At 33.4% G+C, this 18,103-nt stretch overlaps 1 protein-coding gene across 1 annotated transcript in view; it reads left to right on the top strand.

The window, feature by feature from the left end:
- NIPBL (NIPBL cohesin loading factor) overlaps positions 1–17,552 on the top strand; it is a 170,763-nt gene extending 153,211 nt beyond the window's left edge. The window contains exons 35-47 of the mRNA XM_037529284.2: positions 183–323; positions 434–527; positions 1,103–1,257; positions 1,761–1,851; positions 3,799–3,972; positions 4,388–4,578; positions 6,982–7,089; positions 7,983–8,183; positions 10,943–11,089; positions 12,893–13,167; positions 14,300–14,474; positions 15,500–15,688; positions 16,256–17,552. Of these exons, the coding sequence (XP_037385181.1) occupies positions 183–323; positions 434–527; positions 1,103–1,257; positions 1,761–1,851; positions 3,799–3,972; positions 4,388–4,578; positions 6,982–7,089; positions 7,983–8,183; positions 10,943–11,089; positions 12,893–13,167; positions 14,300–14,474; positions 15,500–15,688; positions 16,256–16,621 (2,307 nt within the window). The 3' untranslated portion in view covers positions 16,622–17,552. The remainder of the gene's footprint in view (positions 1–182; positions 324–433; positions 528–1,102; positions 1,258–1,760; positions 1,852–3,798; positions 3,973–4,387; positions 4,579–6,981; positions 7,090–7,982; positions 8,184–10,942; positions 11,090–12,892; positions 13,168–14,299; positions 14,475–15,499; positions 15,689–16,255) is intronic.
- Positions 17,553–18,103: the final 551 nt, after the last annotated feature.

The raw sequence follows: 18,103 nt of genomic DNA, 5'->3' as shown, positions 1-18,103 counted from the left end.
ACACTGTCTGGTATTCTTCCCTCCAAACCTTAAAAAAGTTCTTTTCTAATAGTTTTTTTTTTTTTTTTACTGAAACTTTTCATACATAGTATCTCAACCCCCAATACATAAATTTGTGTATAGTTTTTTGTTTTTTTTTTTTAGATTTTGACATTCATAAAACACTAATTTTGTCCTTATAGACACAAAATGATTTCATGGTTATCTGCAATGTCGCAAAAATCCTAGAGCTGGTTGTACCACTAATGGAACATCCAAGTGAAACTTTCCTTGCCACAATTGAAGAAGATCTAATGAAGCTTATCATCAAATATGGCATGACTGTAAGCATTTGATTTACCATCTCTGTACCAACTAGTATATAATTCACAAATTGCAACCTAATCTTGTATTTTTACCTTTATCTAAATAGTAACATTTTTATATCTTTTAGGTAGTGCAACATTGTGTGAGTTGTCTTGGGGCAGTTGTAAATAAAGTGACACAGAATTTTAAATTTGTATGGGCCTGCTTCAATCGATACTATGGTAAGTTCAGTGCCTAGATTTTAAAATTACTCTGCTAATTATTTTGTATCCCTTTAATAATCTAGTTCAGAAATTTCTCCCCTCATAAGTAAATGTTGGCAAATTTTGTGCCCATTGTTACAAAGTAGAATTTAAATGTTTTTTCTTATATTCTTTTTTTTTAAAAGATTTATTTATCTACACCCTCTGGCCTTGGGTGTAGGCCAGAGGCGGGTGAGGGGGTGAGAGGATTCTCCAGAGACAGAGTGGGTAGCAGAACAGACAGATCTACTGAAATCTGAAGAGAGCAGTGGGTGAGACAGAAGAGATCTGCTGCACCCTATGTAGGTTAGCTCCCTGGCCAGGGATCAAACTCAGGGCATAGCAGTGATAGCACTAAAACTAAACCCTGTGCCAGCAGAGGGGTCCCAGTATTAATTCTTTTATACTCTGAGTAGTACCCTCATATTCTTAGATATATCTAATACTTAAAACCATAGGTAAAATTTAATTGTAACTCAATAATGGAAATTACTTGGACTTAATAGTTCAAGGGTAATGGGTTTATTATCAAAAATATTACTCATGTTTATCAGGTGCCATCTCAAAATTAAAAAGTCAGCACCAAGAGGACCCAAATAACACTTCACTTCTAACAAACAAACCAGCACTTCTTAGATCCCTTTTCACTGTTGGAGCACTGTGTCGGCATTTTGATTTTGATCTGGAAGATTTTAAAGGCAACAGTAAGGTAAAAAGTCTAATAGTTAATTGATTTGTATGCTATAAAATTAGAGCTGTGTGACACTAAAATGGAAATAACTGTAATAACCCAGGAAAGAGAAATTTGAAACATTGCTACTCAAAATGTGGTTCACCGACTGATTTCTGATCCATGAAGTATTTGTTACTGGTCTGTAACAAATTAAAAGTTTACATAAAAGTTTTGTCAAATTTGTAGCAGTGAACACACTATTTCTATCAGCTTGTTTGTTGTTTTTTTTAACTTTCTCAATGGGTAAGCAGTATACTGACATACATTCTGGCATGAAGTTCTTTGTCACAGTCCATTATTTTAAATGCCATTGTTCTAAAATTATGAATTTATAAATTTATTGGTGATTTGTTCTATAATTAAGTTCACATATGGAATTTCTCATTGTTTTCTTTTAGTTTTTTCCTTTACAGTTGAAAACTGATCAAAATTATCTTCTTTATACATTTTAATGTGATTTCTCCCCCACCCCTCATTAGGTTAACATAAAGGATAAAGTTCTTGAACTATTGATGTATTTTACAAAACACTCAGATGAAGAAGTACAAACAAAAGCCATCATCGGTCTAGGTAAGTTAAATATAATTTCTTTATAATTTTTATTAGAGGTAGAGCAATACTTTAAAATATTGTGAGGCTAAATTACTGACTTATTTAAGTATGTTTCTATTTTCAGTAGGATCTGGTGTATGGAATATAGGACAGGGGTTAAAGCCACATGGGTTCCATTCTTGGCTCAGCCAATGACTTCCTGGGTGACCTTGAGCAAGTCACATAATTTCTCTGTTCATCAGTTTCCTTGTTAGTAAAAAGATATGACAGTACTATCTCCTACATCTACTTCGTAGGGTTTCATAACAACATTTATTTAAAGCACTTTGAAAAAGAAAGATTATGTAGAAGAATTTTTTTGCTGTTGGATTTTTTTCAGTTATTCTTTTTCTTTGCCATGATTTGTCACATATATCTGCCACTTCCAGTTAAAACAATAGGTGGTATACTTTCATTTTATTTATATAGAAGCATATGGTAAGCAACCTAGAAGGGACAGTTTACATATACCTGTCCATTTATAATATCTATATTATTTTTCCAGGAGCATTGATGTAATAGACACATATCATCTATACAGAAGTTTAGGTCTTTGTGGGTTTATCTGGAAAAATACTGGGATTTGGGGGAAATATAAAAAGAATAGAATTAAAGTGCCTGAATTGAATGATGAACTCTATATTTTGTTTTGTTGTTTTTGATTTTACTTTGTGCAGTACATGTAAAGTTACTCAATGAGGTTAGTAACTTATTTGGAAACTTGATATTGGTAGCATTATAATTTAATATGCTTAGAATATCATTTACATTATAATTAATTATATAAAAATGAGTAATAAAATGTTCTAAATTACTCAAATCTCCTTAAATGTTTACTGATTTAATTTTTAAAAAATTAAATCTTATTACTCCATCTCTTTCAGAGAATCACATATAACAAACTATAGTTAAATTTCATGTAGAACTTACTGGGGAGTTGTACTGATGCATTAGTACCTTCAAGTCTTTGTGTTCCTTTGAATAGTCAATCTGGACATAAGTTATATAAAGTGGCAAAAATAATTGTGTTATCTAATTCAGAGAACAAATAGTGGATATTTTAACTTAAGCATCACTCTCCAGAAAAGAGTGCTTCCAGATCAGTTAATAAAGACATCTTGCCTGGGCCATAGTTATCCTGTGTGACCTTGGGCTAGTTATCTGATCACTCTATGCTTTGAGTTTAATTTGTTATTTGGAATCAATAATGTTTTCTGTCATCAAGAATCTTATTTTCATATGAAAATAACCATTTTGTGCAAATAAACATGGATAATATTATTTTGCTACTTATTAACTTGTGGTTAGAATTTAGCATTGTGGCTTCATTATAATGCCATATGAGAAATAACTGGATTCTATTTTTTACCTCTTATTTTTAAAATTATTCTTGTTTCATCAAATAGATATATTTCAACTTTTTAAAAATAATGCTAATATAGTATCTTCTGCTAGGGATTTAAAAAATGTTTGCAGACATTACCTCTTAAATCCTGAAAACATCCCTTTGAGGTAGGTGGGTGGTAAATATTATTGTCCCCATTTTACAGATGGAGAATTGAGGCACAGAGAGATTATGTGACTCACCCAAGGTCACACTACAAGTCAGTGGTGGAGCCAGGAATAGAACCCAAGACTCCTGACTCCTAATCCACTCCCCTAGCCACTAGGCCCTGCTCCCTCCTCAAGGTTTCCTCTTGTGTGAAATTCTCCTTTGAAATGCAATTTCTTGTTTTTAATTCATGGGGAAAGAAGTACCTGCTGTAATACTTCTCTAGGTAAGGCCACCAGCATATTCTTCCAGTCATTTTAAGTTTACATTTTTGAAATAAGGAGCTCTTTATATAATTTATTGACATTTTCATTAAATGTTATGTTTAATTTTAATATAAATATTTCCAGAGATATTTTTTCTCCTCTCTTTAGGATTTGCCTTTATTCAGCATCCAAGTCTAATGTTTGAGCAAGAGGTGAAAAATCTGTATAATAATATTTTATCTGATAAGAACTCCTCAGTAAATTTAAAAATACAAGTGTTAAAAAATCTCCAGACCTACCTACAAGAAGAGGATACACGTATGCAGCAGGCAGATAGAGACTGTAAGTGTAAACATGTGTTTTGCTTTGTTGTTTTTGTTTTTTTTTTAAATAATACAACCTGTTGTGATACGGACATTTTTTAAATTCAGATATCTAAATTTCTTTATTCAGTAAAGGAATTCAGTTAAAGATGAATCTTCATTTCTGTGGCTTGATACTAAGGTAGTCTTAAACTCCTTAAAATAGGTTGCAAATTTTAATATATGTGCAGATTAGCATTCTGAGGTAGGAGAGGAGTTGTAGTTCTCAGCAGGCTCTCAGAGGGGCCTCTGACAGTGACCAAACCAAAAAACATTGAAAGCCATTATGCTAGAGCACTTCCTATTATATTTTGTGCTTTGGGTTGTACTCTAATTGGTATATTTAGTTTAAGTCAGGATATATTTGTTCTTAAGTATGTTTACTTCTTTTGTAGGGAAGAAAGTTGCAAAACAGGAAGACTTAAAAGAGATGGGTGATGTTTCCTCAGGGATGAGTAGTTCCATCATGCAGCTTTACCTCAAACAGGTGCTTGAGGCGTTTTTTCACACCCAATCAAGTGTACGCCACTTTGCCCTAAATGTCATTGCATTGACTCTAAACCAAGGTCTAATTCATCCAGTTCAGGTAAGTATGTTTTATTGCAGCAGAATGTATTAAAAGAGGCAGAGTTGATGTCATTTGATACATTGTAACTAGAAAATAACTATTTTTTCATCTTAGTTATTGTTTTAAACTATTTAGATTCCAAGTTTTAGGTTGTTTTTGCTGCCAGATTCTCAGATATTCATAGTGCCTTTCTTAAACAAGTTTCCTGTTTATCTTTATAGACTAAACACTTGGAATCATTTTTCTAAGTAGGGATGAGAGGTTTGTTTTAATCCATGTTGCCTTTTATCCCTAAGAATCAACAGCACACAGTGTCAAGAGAATTAACTGCGATTATAAATATAAGGTAACTTAAACAGGGTAGTTTTTAATTCATGGAGAAAAAGTAAATTATATAATCTAATCTCAAATTCCTCATATATAAATTGGAGGTAAATCAGCTATCTACTACCTGAAAGCATTGATATGAGGATTACTGATGTAATAAAAACTGGTACTACTGGGCCTCCCCTGGTGGCGCAGCGGTTGAGCGCTGGGCTGCGAAGCTGCCCGCGGCCTCTGCAGTGCCGGTTTGATCCCCAGCCACCCGGCGAGGGTCCCACATGGCCCGCAGACCTCTCCTGCCGCCCGCTGCTCCCCTCAGCAGTGTACTTTGTCACTCTGCCTGTTCTGCTCTCCGCTCTGGCTCTGGTGAATTCTCTCACCCTCCTGCGCTTCTGACTGTACCCAGAATAAAATAAAATAAATAAATAAATAAATAAATCTTTAAAAAAAAAAAAAAAACTGGTACTACTAAGAATTAACATCTAATGCTGATGGAGCAGTATTCATCATTTGACATGTTCAAGAGAATACCAGAGTTACAGAAATGAATTTATTAGCTAAACAAAGCCTATATTTCCTTCAAGATTTTTATTTTAGGGACCTCCCTAGTGGCGTGAGGGATTAAGACACAGAGCTGTGAAGCTACCCACAGCCACTGCAACGCAAGTTTGATCCCCAGCCAGGGCCAGGGAGATGATACACATGACGTAGCAGACCTTTCCTCTCTCGCCCACTGCTTTCCTCAGCAGTATTTTTCAGTCAATCCGCCTGTTCTGTTCCCCAATCTGTCTCTGTCCTGTACCCCAGTTCTTGTATGCATAAAAAATAAATCTTAAAAAAAAATAAATAAAAATAAAATTAAAAAAATTTATTTTAGCTGTTTTTATCAAACTTTTTCTAAAACATCCTTTATTAAAATATGCTGCTTTTTTTCCATGTGACCTAAAACAAAATAAACTAATGAATGTGAATATTTAGTCTGTTCATGATAGTGGTTTATCATCATCAAAATCACTTACTGAAATATACAGGAGTATGTTAAGACTCACATTTGAGAAACTTAAGGCTCTTTGCTTATATTCGAAATGACCTTTAGTGGTTGTCTTTTTTTTTTTAAATCATATCTATATCTTTAAATTTTTCTTTGAAATTTAACACCTACAAAAACTATACAATGAACTTCTCTGTACTCTTCACCTGTATTCACCATTTGTGAACATTTTGCCACATTTGCTTTATCTCTGTTTGTACATAGTTATTTCTGAATCATTTGATAGTAAGTTTCAGCTATTGTGATTCTTTACCTTTATACATTTTAGCATATATTTTCAAAACCTAAGGCATTCTTTTAGAAACAGTAATGCAGTCTTCAAATTCAGGAAATTTAACATTGATACACTATTGTCTAATTTATAGTCCAGTTTCAAATTATGCCAATTTAACCAATAAAATTCTTCATGGACTTCCCCCCCCCCCAACTCTACCCTCCCCATTCAGAATTTAACTAGCAACCATCCATTTCAGTTAATACTTTATTTTTTTCAAGTTAGTGTGGTGGTGTTTTTCTGGCCTCCACGGCTCTCTGTTTCATACTAATTTAACATTAAATGGTGGGATTTCTGGAATTTAGAATATAACAGATATGACTGTTATCTAACGTTAAGGGTCCGACTCTCTGGATCATTGAGGCTATATCTAAAATCAACTTTGAGGAAAGAGTTTATATTTTCCTAGTTTTGAGTATGGAAGACACATTTCTTTTTGCCCTATATTAGCTTTACATAGTAAATTCAGTCAAACTTGCCTGATTTGTAGTACATATCATAATCTCAAATGATTATTCTTAGTATAGGAGACCTTTAAACTCATGCTAAAATTATTTAAATTTCATCATATCAGTATTTGCTGATATTTGACCTGTACTTTCATGCTTTATGGTAAATCTAAAGGAAGATTAATAATTATTTTTTAAAAACATGGTATTTATAGGAAGGCGGAGAACTAAATTCATTGTTAATGCACTGATTCTTAACATATGTTACATATATATGGCTTTTACTAATCCAGTGTCTTATAAATCCTTTATTTTTATTCTAGTGTGTTCCATATTTAATTGCTATGGGCACAGACCCAGAGCCAGCTATGCGGAACAAGGCTGATCAGCAACTTGTGGAAATAGACAAAAAATATGCTGGGTTCATTCACGTATGTATTTTTAAACCATATAACCTAAATGTAAACAAGCTTTCTTTGATAAACCATTTCTTTGGTAAATGTTCTACCCACAATTCAATTATAGTAAAATATTTTGCTTACTACTAACTACTTCTAAGTTTGTCCCCTAACATGTTTGTTCTTGTTCAATATTAAAGATAACATTTAAGAATGGAGACATCCAACTAAAAATCAGCATGCTTCTGTTCTAGTGTATACTATGTGGCTGCAGTGGTTCTTTGGGGTCTTGATTTTTTTTCTTCTGTAAAATGAGGAAATGGCAATAGATGATCCCTAAAGTTCCTTCTAGTATTTGCAGTCTGCAATTAACCTTACTTTAAATAAGAAACCAAATAATGAAGTTAGCCTCAGACTGTAATGCTCAAAGTATATTTTAATTTTATTATTTTTTTATTCAAGAAACATTGGTTTATGGGGCCTCCCCGGTGGCGCAGCGGTTGAGCGCTGGGTTGCGAAGCTGCCTGCAGCCTCTGCAGCCGGTTCGATCCCCGGCTGCTCCCCGGCCATCGGAGGAGGGTCCCACATGGCGTGCAGACCTCTCCTGCCGCCCGCTGCTCCCCTCAGCAGTGTACTTCGGTCCTTCTGCCTGCTCTGCTCCCCGCTCTGGCTCTGGTGAATTCTCTCACCCTCCCACGCTTCTGACTGTACCCAGTGCATGTATAAACCAAACAAACAAATAATAAATAAATAAATAAATAAGACATGCCTCTAGAAAAATTAAAAAAAAAAAGAAAAAAAAAAAAGAAACATTGGTTTATAATACTGGAAGTTTTAGAAGTGCAACTTCCCATCTCTTCAAATATATGTTTTTAGTTTGACTTTTGATTTCTGTGACAAAAAAATGAGGAATTTATTTATTTCAGATGAAAGCAGTGGCTGGTATGAAGATGTCTTACCAGGTACAACAGGCAATCAACACATGCCTAAAAGACCCTGTAAGGGGCTTCAGGCAAGACGAATCCTCCAGTGCTTTGTGTTCACATCTCTACTCCATGATCCGTGGAAACCGCCAGCACAGACGAGCCTTTCTAATTTCCTTACTCAACCTCTTTGATGATACAGCAGTAAGCATAAAAAACTTACTACTTTAAAAAAAAAAAGTTCAATAAATTTTATGCCTGATTAGTCAGCACTTTTTAAATGTTACCATTTCAGTAAATAATAGTGACTATTAACTGTTTTATTTAAATCTCCTATATTACTTACAAGGGATAGATTCAAAACTAAAGGGGAATCTTGGTATGAAAATAAATTGAGGGATAAAATTTATGTTGCCATATTGATTATCATAGAAACTTTGATAGTAGTTCTTGTAAGCATACCTTTAAATAAGCTACATTACTAAACTTTTATTTTCATGGTTAGGTTACCTAAATAAGTAAGATGAAATTGTCCTTGTTTTTATTGGACTTGAATAATATTTGAAGAACAGCTCAAGCTTTATTTAGGTTTTTGGCTGCTAATATTTCCACTTGCTCAACTTGCCTTCCTTAATGAAGAACCCACTTTTATGTAATTGTAATTTTGAACTTTGGGTTGTTACACAGCAAGTTACATTGGCCAGGACCATGAGCAAAGAAAGTAAAATATTCTGTTCTTTAACCTTCTTAATGTATTCATTCATTTTGCATAAATATTTATTTAGCATCTGCTATGTGCTAGCTTCCGTGCTAAGAAGTAAAAATGAAATAGTAAACAAGGGCAAATGTGGTATCTGCCCACATAGATATTGCTGATTTGTCCTTGTATAAAAGCTTTAAAAAGAATAAAAGAATTTTTTTCTGTTTTGATTAACTTGATGGCTTGATTTTGTTGCTATTCTAACACCAGAGTTGATTGGTGGGGCGAAATTTAAATTACCAGAACGTAAATACCTGCTAGACCTCTCTTTTGGATAGCTGATGTATCAAGTAAATTTCACACACATTTTAGAATATTAGAATATAATCTCATCAACATCGTTCTGTAGTCAGTATTAAACTTTCATTGCGTGTAGTACATTGTACTTGAAGTACATACTGGGACGATGTAGTACTCTCACCCTCTGTGGATCTTCTATTGAGGTACAAGACAGAGTAAGGGAAATAAATAATAATTAAGGTTAGCATGTCCTGAATGTCAGATGGTTTGTAACAGTGATTCTGCGTTTGTCCTCATCTCTCTCTTGAACTTCATTGTTATGTGATTTCATTATCTGCTATATGTCATTAGCTCAATGTTCTGTCCCCTGAACATGTGAAATGCTAAACTGGAAATACAGCTCTCATAGTGCAGTGCTTTCTTCTGATGAAGTGTAACAAAGAATTTTTCCTCAGTGGAGGAAAAATCACTAAAGAAGACCAAAGGGGATTAGGTGAGATGGAGCTACTATTTAGGCAGGGTAAAAACATGGATAAAATTACAAAGATAAATATGTATGGAAAATATTGAATAAATTTGTTATCTGACTGGAGCAGAAAGGTCATAGTGAAGTGTGATTATGGAATATCTTGTAGGTAATAGAAAACAATTTAAAGTGTTTGAATAAAATTCCACAGGCCATTTTAGGAAAATATTTTCAGCACTTAATTTATTAAATGCTGAATTGGTTAGAAAAGGAAGTAAAGAGGAATAACCAGAGAGTTACAAAGAGAAAACTAAGGGAAAAAAGAACATTTCAAGAAGATGAATAATAGTGTCTGATGTTAGAGAAGCCCAGGATAATAAGAAGCTAATTAAACAGGGTGGAATATTTGATAGACAGAAATTCAAGTGGTGAGGAACAGCAGAATTATTGTAATTAATGCGTGGTGGGGAAGACATAGGAGGAAGCAACGTTCAACTATTCTTTTGAGAAGTTAGTTTTTGAAAGGATGGAGCAATATAGAACTTTTAAGACAAGTTAAATTTCAGGGCTTTAAGACAGTTTAGAGGATTCCTGAACATTTTCAGTTTTAGGAGGAAATATATTGATATATAAAACTAATAGAAAAGGTAGGGTTCTTTGCCTGCATTTTCTCAACATCAACATGTAAGTATTGGCATATATTGAAAAATAAAAAAATAACCTCATAATTATTAATAGCAAGTTTATTTCATGAGTCCTGTGGGATTTTATTTTATTGTTGCTGCTGCTATTGGATTTTATGTTGTTTGGATGGTAGGATAGAGGCTAAGATAAGAAGGGAGATGCTTTTTGATTGCTAGATTTTCTCTTTTTTATGAACTAACTTTTAAAGGAATTTATGTACATGTCTTTCTGTTTATATTCTGTGATCACGAAATGCTGATAGTCTCTTCTATTTAAAGCAATCAACTGGTAGTTACCATAATTTTCCCCTTAAATCTTGCATACCTCAGTTTTTACAGTGTGAAATTGTGGTAGCACTGACTTAACAACTCTTATATAAGTATATGAGTTTTTTTTAACCCATGTATTACTAGTTATTTTGAGGACAGAATAGTAATTGTGTGTAACTGATCTCCATATGGGTTAAACGGTTTAGAAACACAATGGCAAATAATTATGATTTATAACAGATTTAATATACTCTATAAAGAGACTTCAAGGAATTCTGCTTAACTGTACTAAAAAGTTTGACAGGTATTATGGTATAAAGTAACATGATGAAATCTCTTAAAATGGGTATAAGATTATTTTATAAAATCCATTTCTGTTCCCCCTTCCTCCATTTTTCTTCACTCTCTATTCTTCCCCACCTCCCCACCTCCACCCTCCCATCCCAAACATTAACTGAGGTGAAAGTATTTTTTTTGAAAAGGTTTTTTGGGTGGATTTCTAGATTGTCCACTAAATATGTATACCTTTCTTTAAAATTTACAGAAAACAGAAGTGAATATGCTCTTGTATATAGCAGACAATCTAGCCTGTTTTCCATACCAGACACAAGAAGAACCGTTGTTTATAATGCATCATATAGACATTACACTCTCAGTTTCTGGTAGTAACCTACTCCAGTCATTCAAGGAGGTAAGTTACACACATTACTATTCTTAATGCATCTGTCAAAGTGATAGCATACTATTTTCACTGTTTTCTCTCTCTTTTTTTTTTTATATTTTCACAGGTATTTAAAATATTTTTAAGTGAATTTATTGAAATCTGGGCAGTGCTTGAATTGGGGAGATGAGTGTTGCCATTTCATTACTATTAAAAAGATCTAAAACCATTCCATTCCATATCATCTAGGCAGATTTTATAAAACACTATATATCAATTATTGTATTGCTAAGCAACCACTTCTCTATTCCTTCACTTTAAGCAGTGACGTTTAGTGTTTGATGTTCATTCATGTATTCATCTAAATTCCATTTTAAATCTCATGCTATTCTATAAATCTGATAATGTCATAGATCACAGTAGTACAATTGAAGATACATATTTTTTATTTAATGTGTGTGTGTACGCGCGCGCGCAAAGCTTGCTTACAAGGAAACACAAATATTTACAGTACTATTGATTTCCTCACCCAAAAATGGCATATTGTGTACCCAAAAATGTCTGCTGCTCATCTTTCATTATAAGCCATATATCTTTTCTATTGTGATTTTTCAATACTGGTGTGACACTGGGCATATAGTAGACTCTCAGTAAATTCTCTATAAATTAATAGGAATATTTTCATGTGCCTGATGTTGCAAATGGACCTCATTTTACACAGTCATGAAACTCAACCTGATTGAACCAATAATTTGATTATTTTAGTACCAAAGGTTTGAAATACAGAAGTATATAAACCTTTGCTACCTGAAGTGTGGAACAAAGCACTGAATCTCATTTGAGAGCTTGTTAGAACTGTAGGACCTCAGGTACCCCCAGACCTGCTGAAACAGTCTGTTTTTAACAAAATCCTTAAGTGTTTGTTATGTGCATAAAGTTTAGGAAATTAATAATTTCTCAGGAACTTTTGCCAGCATATAATTTTATTTTATTTGCTCCTGTGGATGTAAATATGGACCCCGTTTTATTTTTTTTTTATAGATTAGATTTTTTTAAATATTTATTTATTTATACAAGCACTGGGTACAGTCAGAAGTGGGGGAGGGTGAGAGAATTCACCAGAGCCAGAGCGGGGAGCAGAGCAGGCAGAAGGACCGAAGTACACTGCTAAGGGGAGCAGCGGGCGGCAGGAGAGGTCTGCGTGCCAAGTGGGACCCTCCTCTGGTGGCCAGGGAGCAGCCGGGGATCAAACCGGTGCTGCAGAGGCTGCGGGCAGCTTCGCAACCCAGCTCTCAACCGCTGCGCCACCGGGGAGGCCCCCATTTTATTTCTTGATAGTTAAGTTTTGAGTTACTTCTTTGTAATCTGGACTTCCCTCCCCCCTTCTTTCTTTTTAAGAACTAAATGTTTCATAAAGCAAAGAAACGGTTTAAGTATTTACGAAAAGCTGTATATTATCTTAAAAGGGAGAGTTTGATAGAAGCTTAGATTGTTCAAGGGCATTGTTTGCCCTCCAGTTAGATTATAATTACTGCTTCTCTATGATAACTTTACTATAAACCATACTGGTAACTTATATCACTAACTTGTTTTTCATTGCTATCTATAAGAAAGTTGTTTTCCTTTGAATGGTATTTCACAAGATACTTGGTGGAAAGCAGGGGAAGTTGCTTGGTGGTATGAATATCTCCAATTGTCTAGTCAGAGTTTCAATACGGAAAACATTAATTTAAGGACGTATTTTGAAACCATTAAATGGAGCATTATGTATATTTATTAGTGGTATTTTGTTTTTATTGTTTTTCAAACAGAATAGTTTTCTCTTTTTTTCAGTCTATGGTAAAAGACAAAAGGAAAGAGAGAAAATCATCACCCAATAAAGAAAATGAGTCAAGTGAGAGTGAAGAAGAAGTTTCCAGGCCTCGGAAGTCACGGAAACGTGTAGATTCAGATTCAGATTCAGATTCAGAAGATGATATAAATTCGGTGATGAAATGTTTGCCAGAAAATTCAGCTCCTTTAATTGAGTTTGCAAATGTCTCCCAGGGTATTTTATTGCTTTTGATGTTAAAACAGCATTTGAAGAATCTTTGTGGATTTTCTGATAGGTAAGGTTACAAGCAGTAAAAGAAAGACCTTTATTCTGTTTAAATAATAAAGAAACATCAAACCCAATTTTAATTGTATACTGTAATGTTAAAAATGCTCCTTAAAAAATGGAGTTTGTTCCTTTTAATTATTGTGTGGTATTTTGATATATGATATACCATAATTCACCCGTCCTGTTATTAAAGAGAGGAAAAACAGATTCCTTTTCTTGATGGTAATGCATCATATATTTTAAGGACTTATTTTGGTGATTTCCTTAAAACTTATATTAGATAATTAAGCTATTTAAAAACTGAAAGAAGACTAGATGGAGATCGATTAGACTAAGCATTAACAGATCCAAATAGTCTATAATGTGCTCTATAAAGAGATTAAAAAAGGTACTAATTGTGAATGCCATGGAATTTTGCTTATTTTTCCATATTTGTTGAAACCTTCCATTAGGAGTCACAAAATCAGTTATTAATAAAGGGCCGATAATAACATGACATAATAAAGTGGACTTGAGTAGAAGATGGAACTGTTTCATCAAACTTCTCAGGCGTTCTTAAGCTTGATGCCTCAGAAGGTGGACACAATATGACCAGAGTTTCTACTTTTTCAAGAGAAATTAGAAAATAAAGATTTTTTATGAGAAATATTTTGATATTAAACATTGGCAACTAATTTAAAATATATAAGGTCTTAAGACAATGTTAAGAAATTGGAAAAAAATTTAGGGAGAGGTATTAATAATATTAAACAGGATTGTAAACAGTCATTTTGGCTGCTACATAGTTAACAAATAAGTTTGTGGTGGTAGAACAGAGAAGTGAGAGGTAAACCAGTTAAGTGGTACTAAGTAATTACACTAAAAGTGTCTTACAGTCACAGTCATGGGTATTAGAAAATGGACATGAGAAACTGCTTTCATTTAAATGATGACTCTGGTCAGGATAAATAATGATGGAAACAAGATTATTCTTTTTAATCTTTGCCTTTTTAACTTCTCTTTTAAAATTATATTTATTTTGTGGTTAACTGGTTGAATCTGTATAACAAAAAGTTTAATAAGTGAAATTTAACTAGAATTTACTTAAATGTAAATGCCTGAAAAGTTTTTAAAGTTAATAGTTTTGTTTTTCCAAACAGTAAAATTCAGAAATACTCTCCATCCGAATCTGCAAAAGTATATGATAAAGCGATAAACCGAAAAACAGGAGTTCATTTTCATCCCAAACAAACACTGGACTTCCTGCGGAGTGATATGGCTAATTCCAAAATCACTGAGGATGTGAAGAGGAGTATAGTCAAACAATATCTAGACGTGAGTAGTAACATCAAAATGTATTTCGTTCTGTGTTGACTTTTTTTGAAAAGTAAACTCTTGGGGGACATAGCTGTCTTGTTTACATTGAAGGTAAGCTTTATGAACTGTCATAATTATTTTCTCTACTTGGTTGTAATGAGTTACTTAAAGCTTGCTGTTCCTGTTTCATCCACTGCTTTATTAATTATTTCTTAGTAAGTGCCATCCCATCATTATTTTTATTTTTACAAAAATGAAAGGTTTTAGGAAAAGGCCATGCCTGGGAATTTTTTACTTAATGAATTACATGACCTATATTTCATAAAATGGAAAACCATGACAAAATCATCCTCTTATTTTCTTCAACCATCTGTTCCTCTCCTTATTGGCAGCCAGTGTTTACTACTTTTTCATGTATTTACACAAAAAATACAAGTATATCTATTTGTATCTCTCTTGCATGTATAGTCATTTAACAAGCGTGTGTGTGTGTGTGTGTGTGTGTTAAATGTTCTTTTTTAAAAATAGGCAAATCCATAGAGGCAGAAAATAAAATAGTGGTTACCAGGGGATGGTGGGGAAGGAGGAATGGGAAGCTAATACGTAATGGTTTTTAATGTTTAGAAATGTTGTCAGATACTATCTTTTTCAAGTTAATTTTATTTTAATCTACCTTAAAGCAGGTAGCTGAATATAACTAGTAATGACTTTTTGACCGAAGATGAAATCTTCACAATTGTTTTTATATTATTCATACACTGTAAACCTTATTCTCTAGTTGAAAATTATTTTAATTCTCATTCAAAATTCTTCAATAGTCTTTGCATCTTTTTTGTATCCTCTTATCTTGACAAAGAACAAAGGGGGCATAACACTAAAAAATGTCCATTTTTAATTATTAATCACTTGTTGCTTGCTAAAATCTATTTCACCCACACCAAACTACTGTCCTAGAAAAACATTGAGAAAAAAATTTTCAGGAATTTAATAATCTTGCTTGAAATATTTATGTAAAACACTAAATTACCATCTGATTTTTGTAGTTCAAACTTCTCATGGAACATCTGGATCCTGATGAAGAGGAGGAAGAAGGGGAGGTGTCAGCTAGCACAAATGCTCGGAACAAAGCAATTACCTCGCTGCTTGGAGGAGGCAGCCCTAAAAATAATGCAGCAGCAGAGACAGAAGATGATGAAAGTGATGGGGAGGATAGAGGAGGAGGCACTTCAGGGGTGAGGCGGAGGAGGAGTCAACGTATTTCGCAGCGTATTACGTAAAATGATTTTTATGTGCTTATACATGTCAGTCTATTAAATGTACACAAGTAATGTAATACTTATAAGAGAAAACGTTTTGTAGATAGAGATTCTCTACTTAACCATTTATCATTTATATACATCCTTTTGTAGAAAGTTTAACATAAAAGACAATAAAAAAAGAAAAAAACAGAAATGAGATTTATCCAGTATAAAGGGTTAATTTTTCTTTGGATTGTATTAATGTGTGTTATCCTTTTTTTATTGTTGCTAAGTTTTATGTAGCTTTATGGTTCATATGTATATATAATTTTATATCTCAATAAGAGTAAAGACGGGTACAAATTAAGAGTTATATGGTTTTACAAGTATATGTTAACCCCTTGGCGCTGGCGGTCACGGTGCGTCTCATTGCCGGCAATGGAAGTGTGCTGGGAAATCCCAACTCCCGGCGTCAAGGGATTAAAAGCAATAAAAACAATAATTTCACTAAAATTATTTTGTGTAACACTTGGTCTTTTTTCCCCCCTCCCAATGTTTTAGTCATTGAGAAGGTCAAAACGAAATTCAGACTCTACGGAGTTGGCAGCACAGATGAATGAAAGTGTTGACGTCATGGATGTCATCGCTATTTGCTGTCCAAAGTACAAAGATCGACCACAAATTGCAAGAGTAGTACAGAAAACCAGCAATGGCTTCAGTGTTCAGTGGATGGCAGGCTCCTACAGTGGCTCCTGGACTGAGGCTAAGCGCCGTGATGGCCGCAAACTGGTGCCTTGGGTAGACACTATTAAAGAGTCAGACATAATTTACAAAAAAATTGCTCTAACGAGTGCTAATAAGCTGACTAATAAAGTTGTTCAGACTTTACGATCCCTGTATGCCGCCAAGGATGGGACTTCCAGCTAATGAATTTGTACATGCAGCCAAATTTACAGGAATTTTTTTAAAGGCAGAAAAACTTGAAATATCAACATTCTGGCAAAAAAAAAAAAAATCAGTTTTATGAAGAGTAAGAATGGAACCTGGGATGCAGGAACAAAAGAAGGAAATGTTGGGCAAACATTTTTGTGGGAGCTCCCTTCGCTGTTGTGCAGCAGAAACAGATTCTCAGTTCATTTTTACTCCCACTGTATTATAGTTTAACAAAAATTGTTTATATCTTGGAAAAAAAACTTTCTGTTTAAAAAATAAACAAGTGAATGTTGGAAATTAGTCTGTTAATGTTCTTAATAAAGTGTTCTTGGAGTTTAACCTAGCAGCGGATGGCTTTCTTTAGCTTAGCCCAGTTTCCAGGGAAGCATTGTTTTTTCCAGGCTGTAAAATGACAGAATCTCCTGGATATATAATTTATTCTGTTGAAAAAAAAAAAAAAGCATGCAGTATCTATGACCTATCTGCAGAAGGAGTTTTTGTAAATGTAGATTTTGATGTATTAGGTCACCCTGAAAACAATACAAGAAAAGGGATCCCCAGGCAATCTGGTGGAGCGAATACTGCAATAAATTTTTTTACTTCTCTTTGTTACTTGTCTGTTTCCATTTGAATTTCTTATTGTAAAGATATGTTTAAATCCATTTATATTATTTTGCAGTCTTTTATGTAAAATTTATTATATCACTGGTTTTCAAAGCAAAACAAAATATTGTTTATACAATTTGTATAGGCTGACTTCTGAATAATTGGTATCTATTATTTTCAATCCCATATGAGGGTGTAAACAATTAACTCCAGGGTTTTATTGTATCCTGCAATATTTAGTATTAACTATATATGATTTAGCACTGTGCCAAACACATTTTCAAGAGTACATTTTGATATAAAAAGAAACTATAGTTTATTCTTTGTATGCTTCAATTTCTTTCTAGTGATGTCATGATGGTAATATTTATTTTTTAAACCTTGGGGAAAGGTAACAATCATACTATTTTGGGAAACTAGCATTTGTCTTAGTTAAAACTGTACCGTGTTATTTTAGAAAGAGATGAGTATGACACTTCGTATTTACACTTTTCACAATTTATTTTTTAATGCTGAAAAAGAAGTAATTTTACTAGTTGAGATGTTTATTCATTTTCTATTCTAAAAATTTTATACATCTTTTGGGAGCAATTATTTGTTAACTACAAATGGGGAGGTTGGGTGGGTATTTATTTAATCAGTTGATTTGCATAGTTGATGCTCAAAAATAGTAATGCCTAAAATATACAGGGAATGAGGTCTGCTTCAAATTTAACTTTTTAAAAATGTGTACTTATTTTTAAGTCAGTTTTTAAAGAGTGACCTCTGGATTGCTGAGTTTTATGAAATTGGCTAATAAATGAAGATAATTCAGTTTGTGAGGAAGAATGACATTGCCACAAAATACCTTTTTGTGAACACCTATTAAAC

This window comes from Talpa occidentalis, unplaced genomic scaffold (genome assembly GCF_014898055.3).
Source record: "Talpa occidentalis isolate TD23 unplaced genomic scaffold, MPIMG_talOcc4v2.1 talOcc4.6, whole genome shotgun sequence".
Classification (NCBI taxonomy): Eukaryota; Metazoa; Chordata; class Mammalia; order Eulipotyphla; family Talpidae; genus Talpa; species Talpa occidentalis.
Note: the sequence above shows the minus strand (reverse complement) of the source record. Positions and strands in the feature narration are given on the sequence as shown.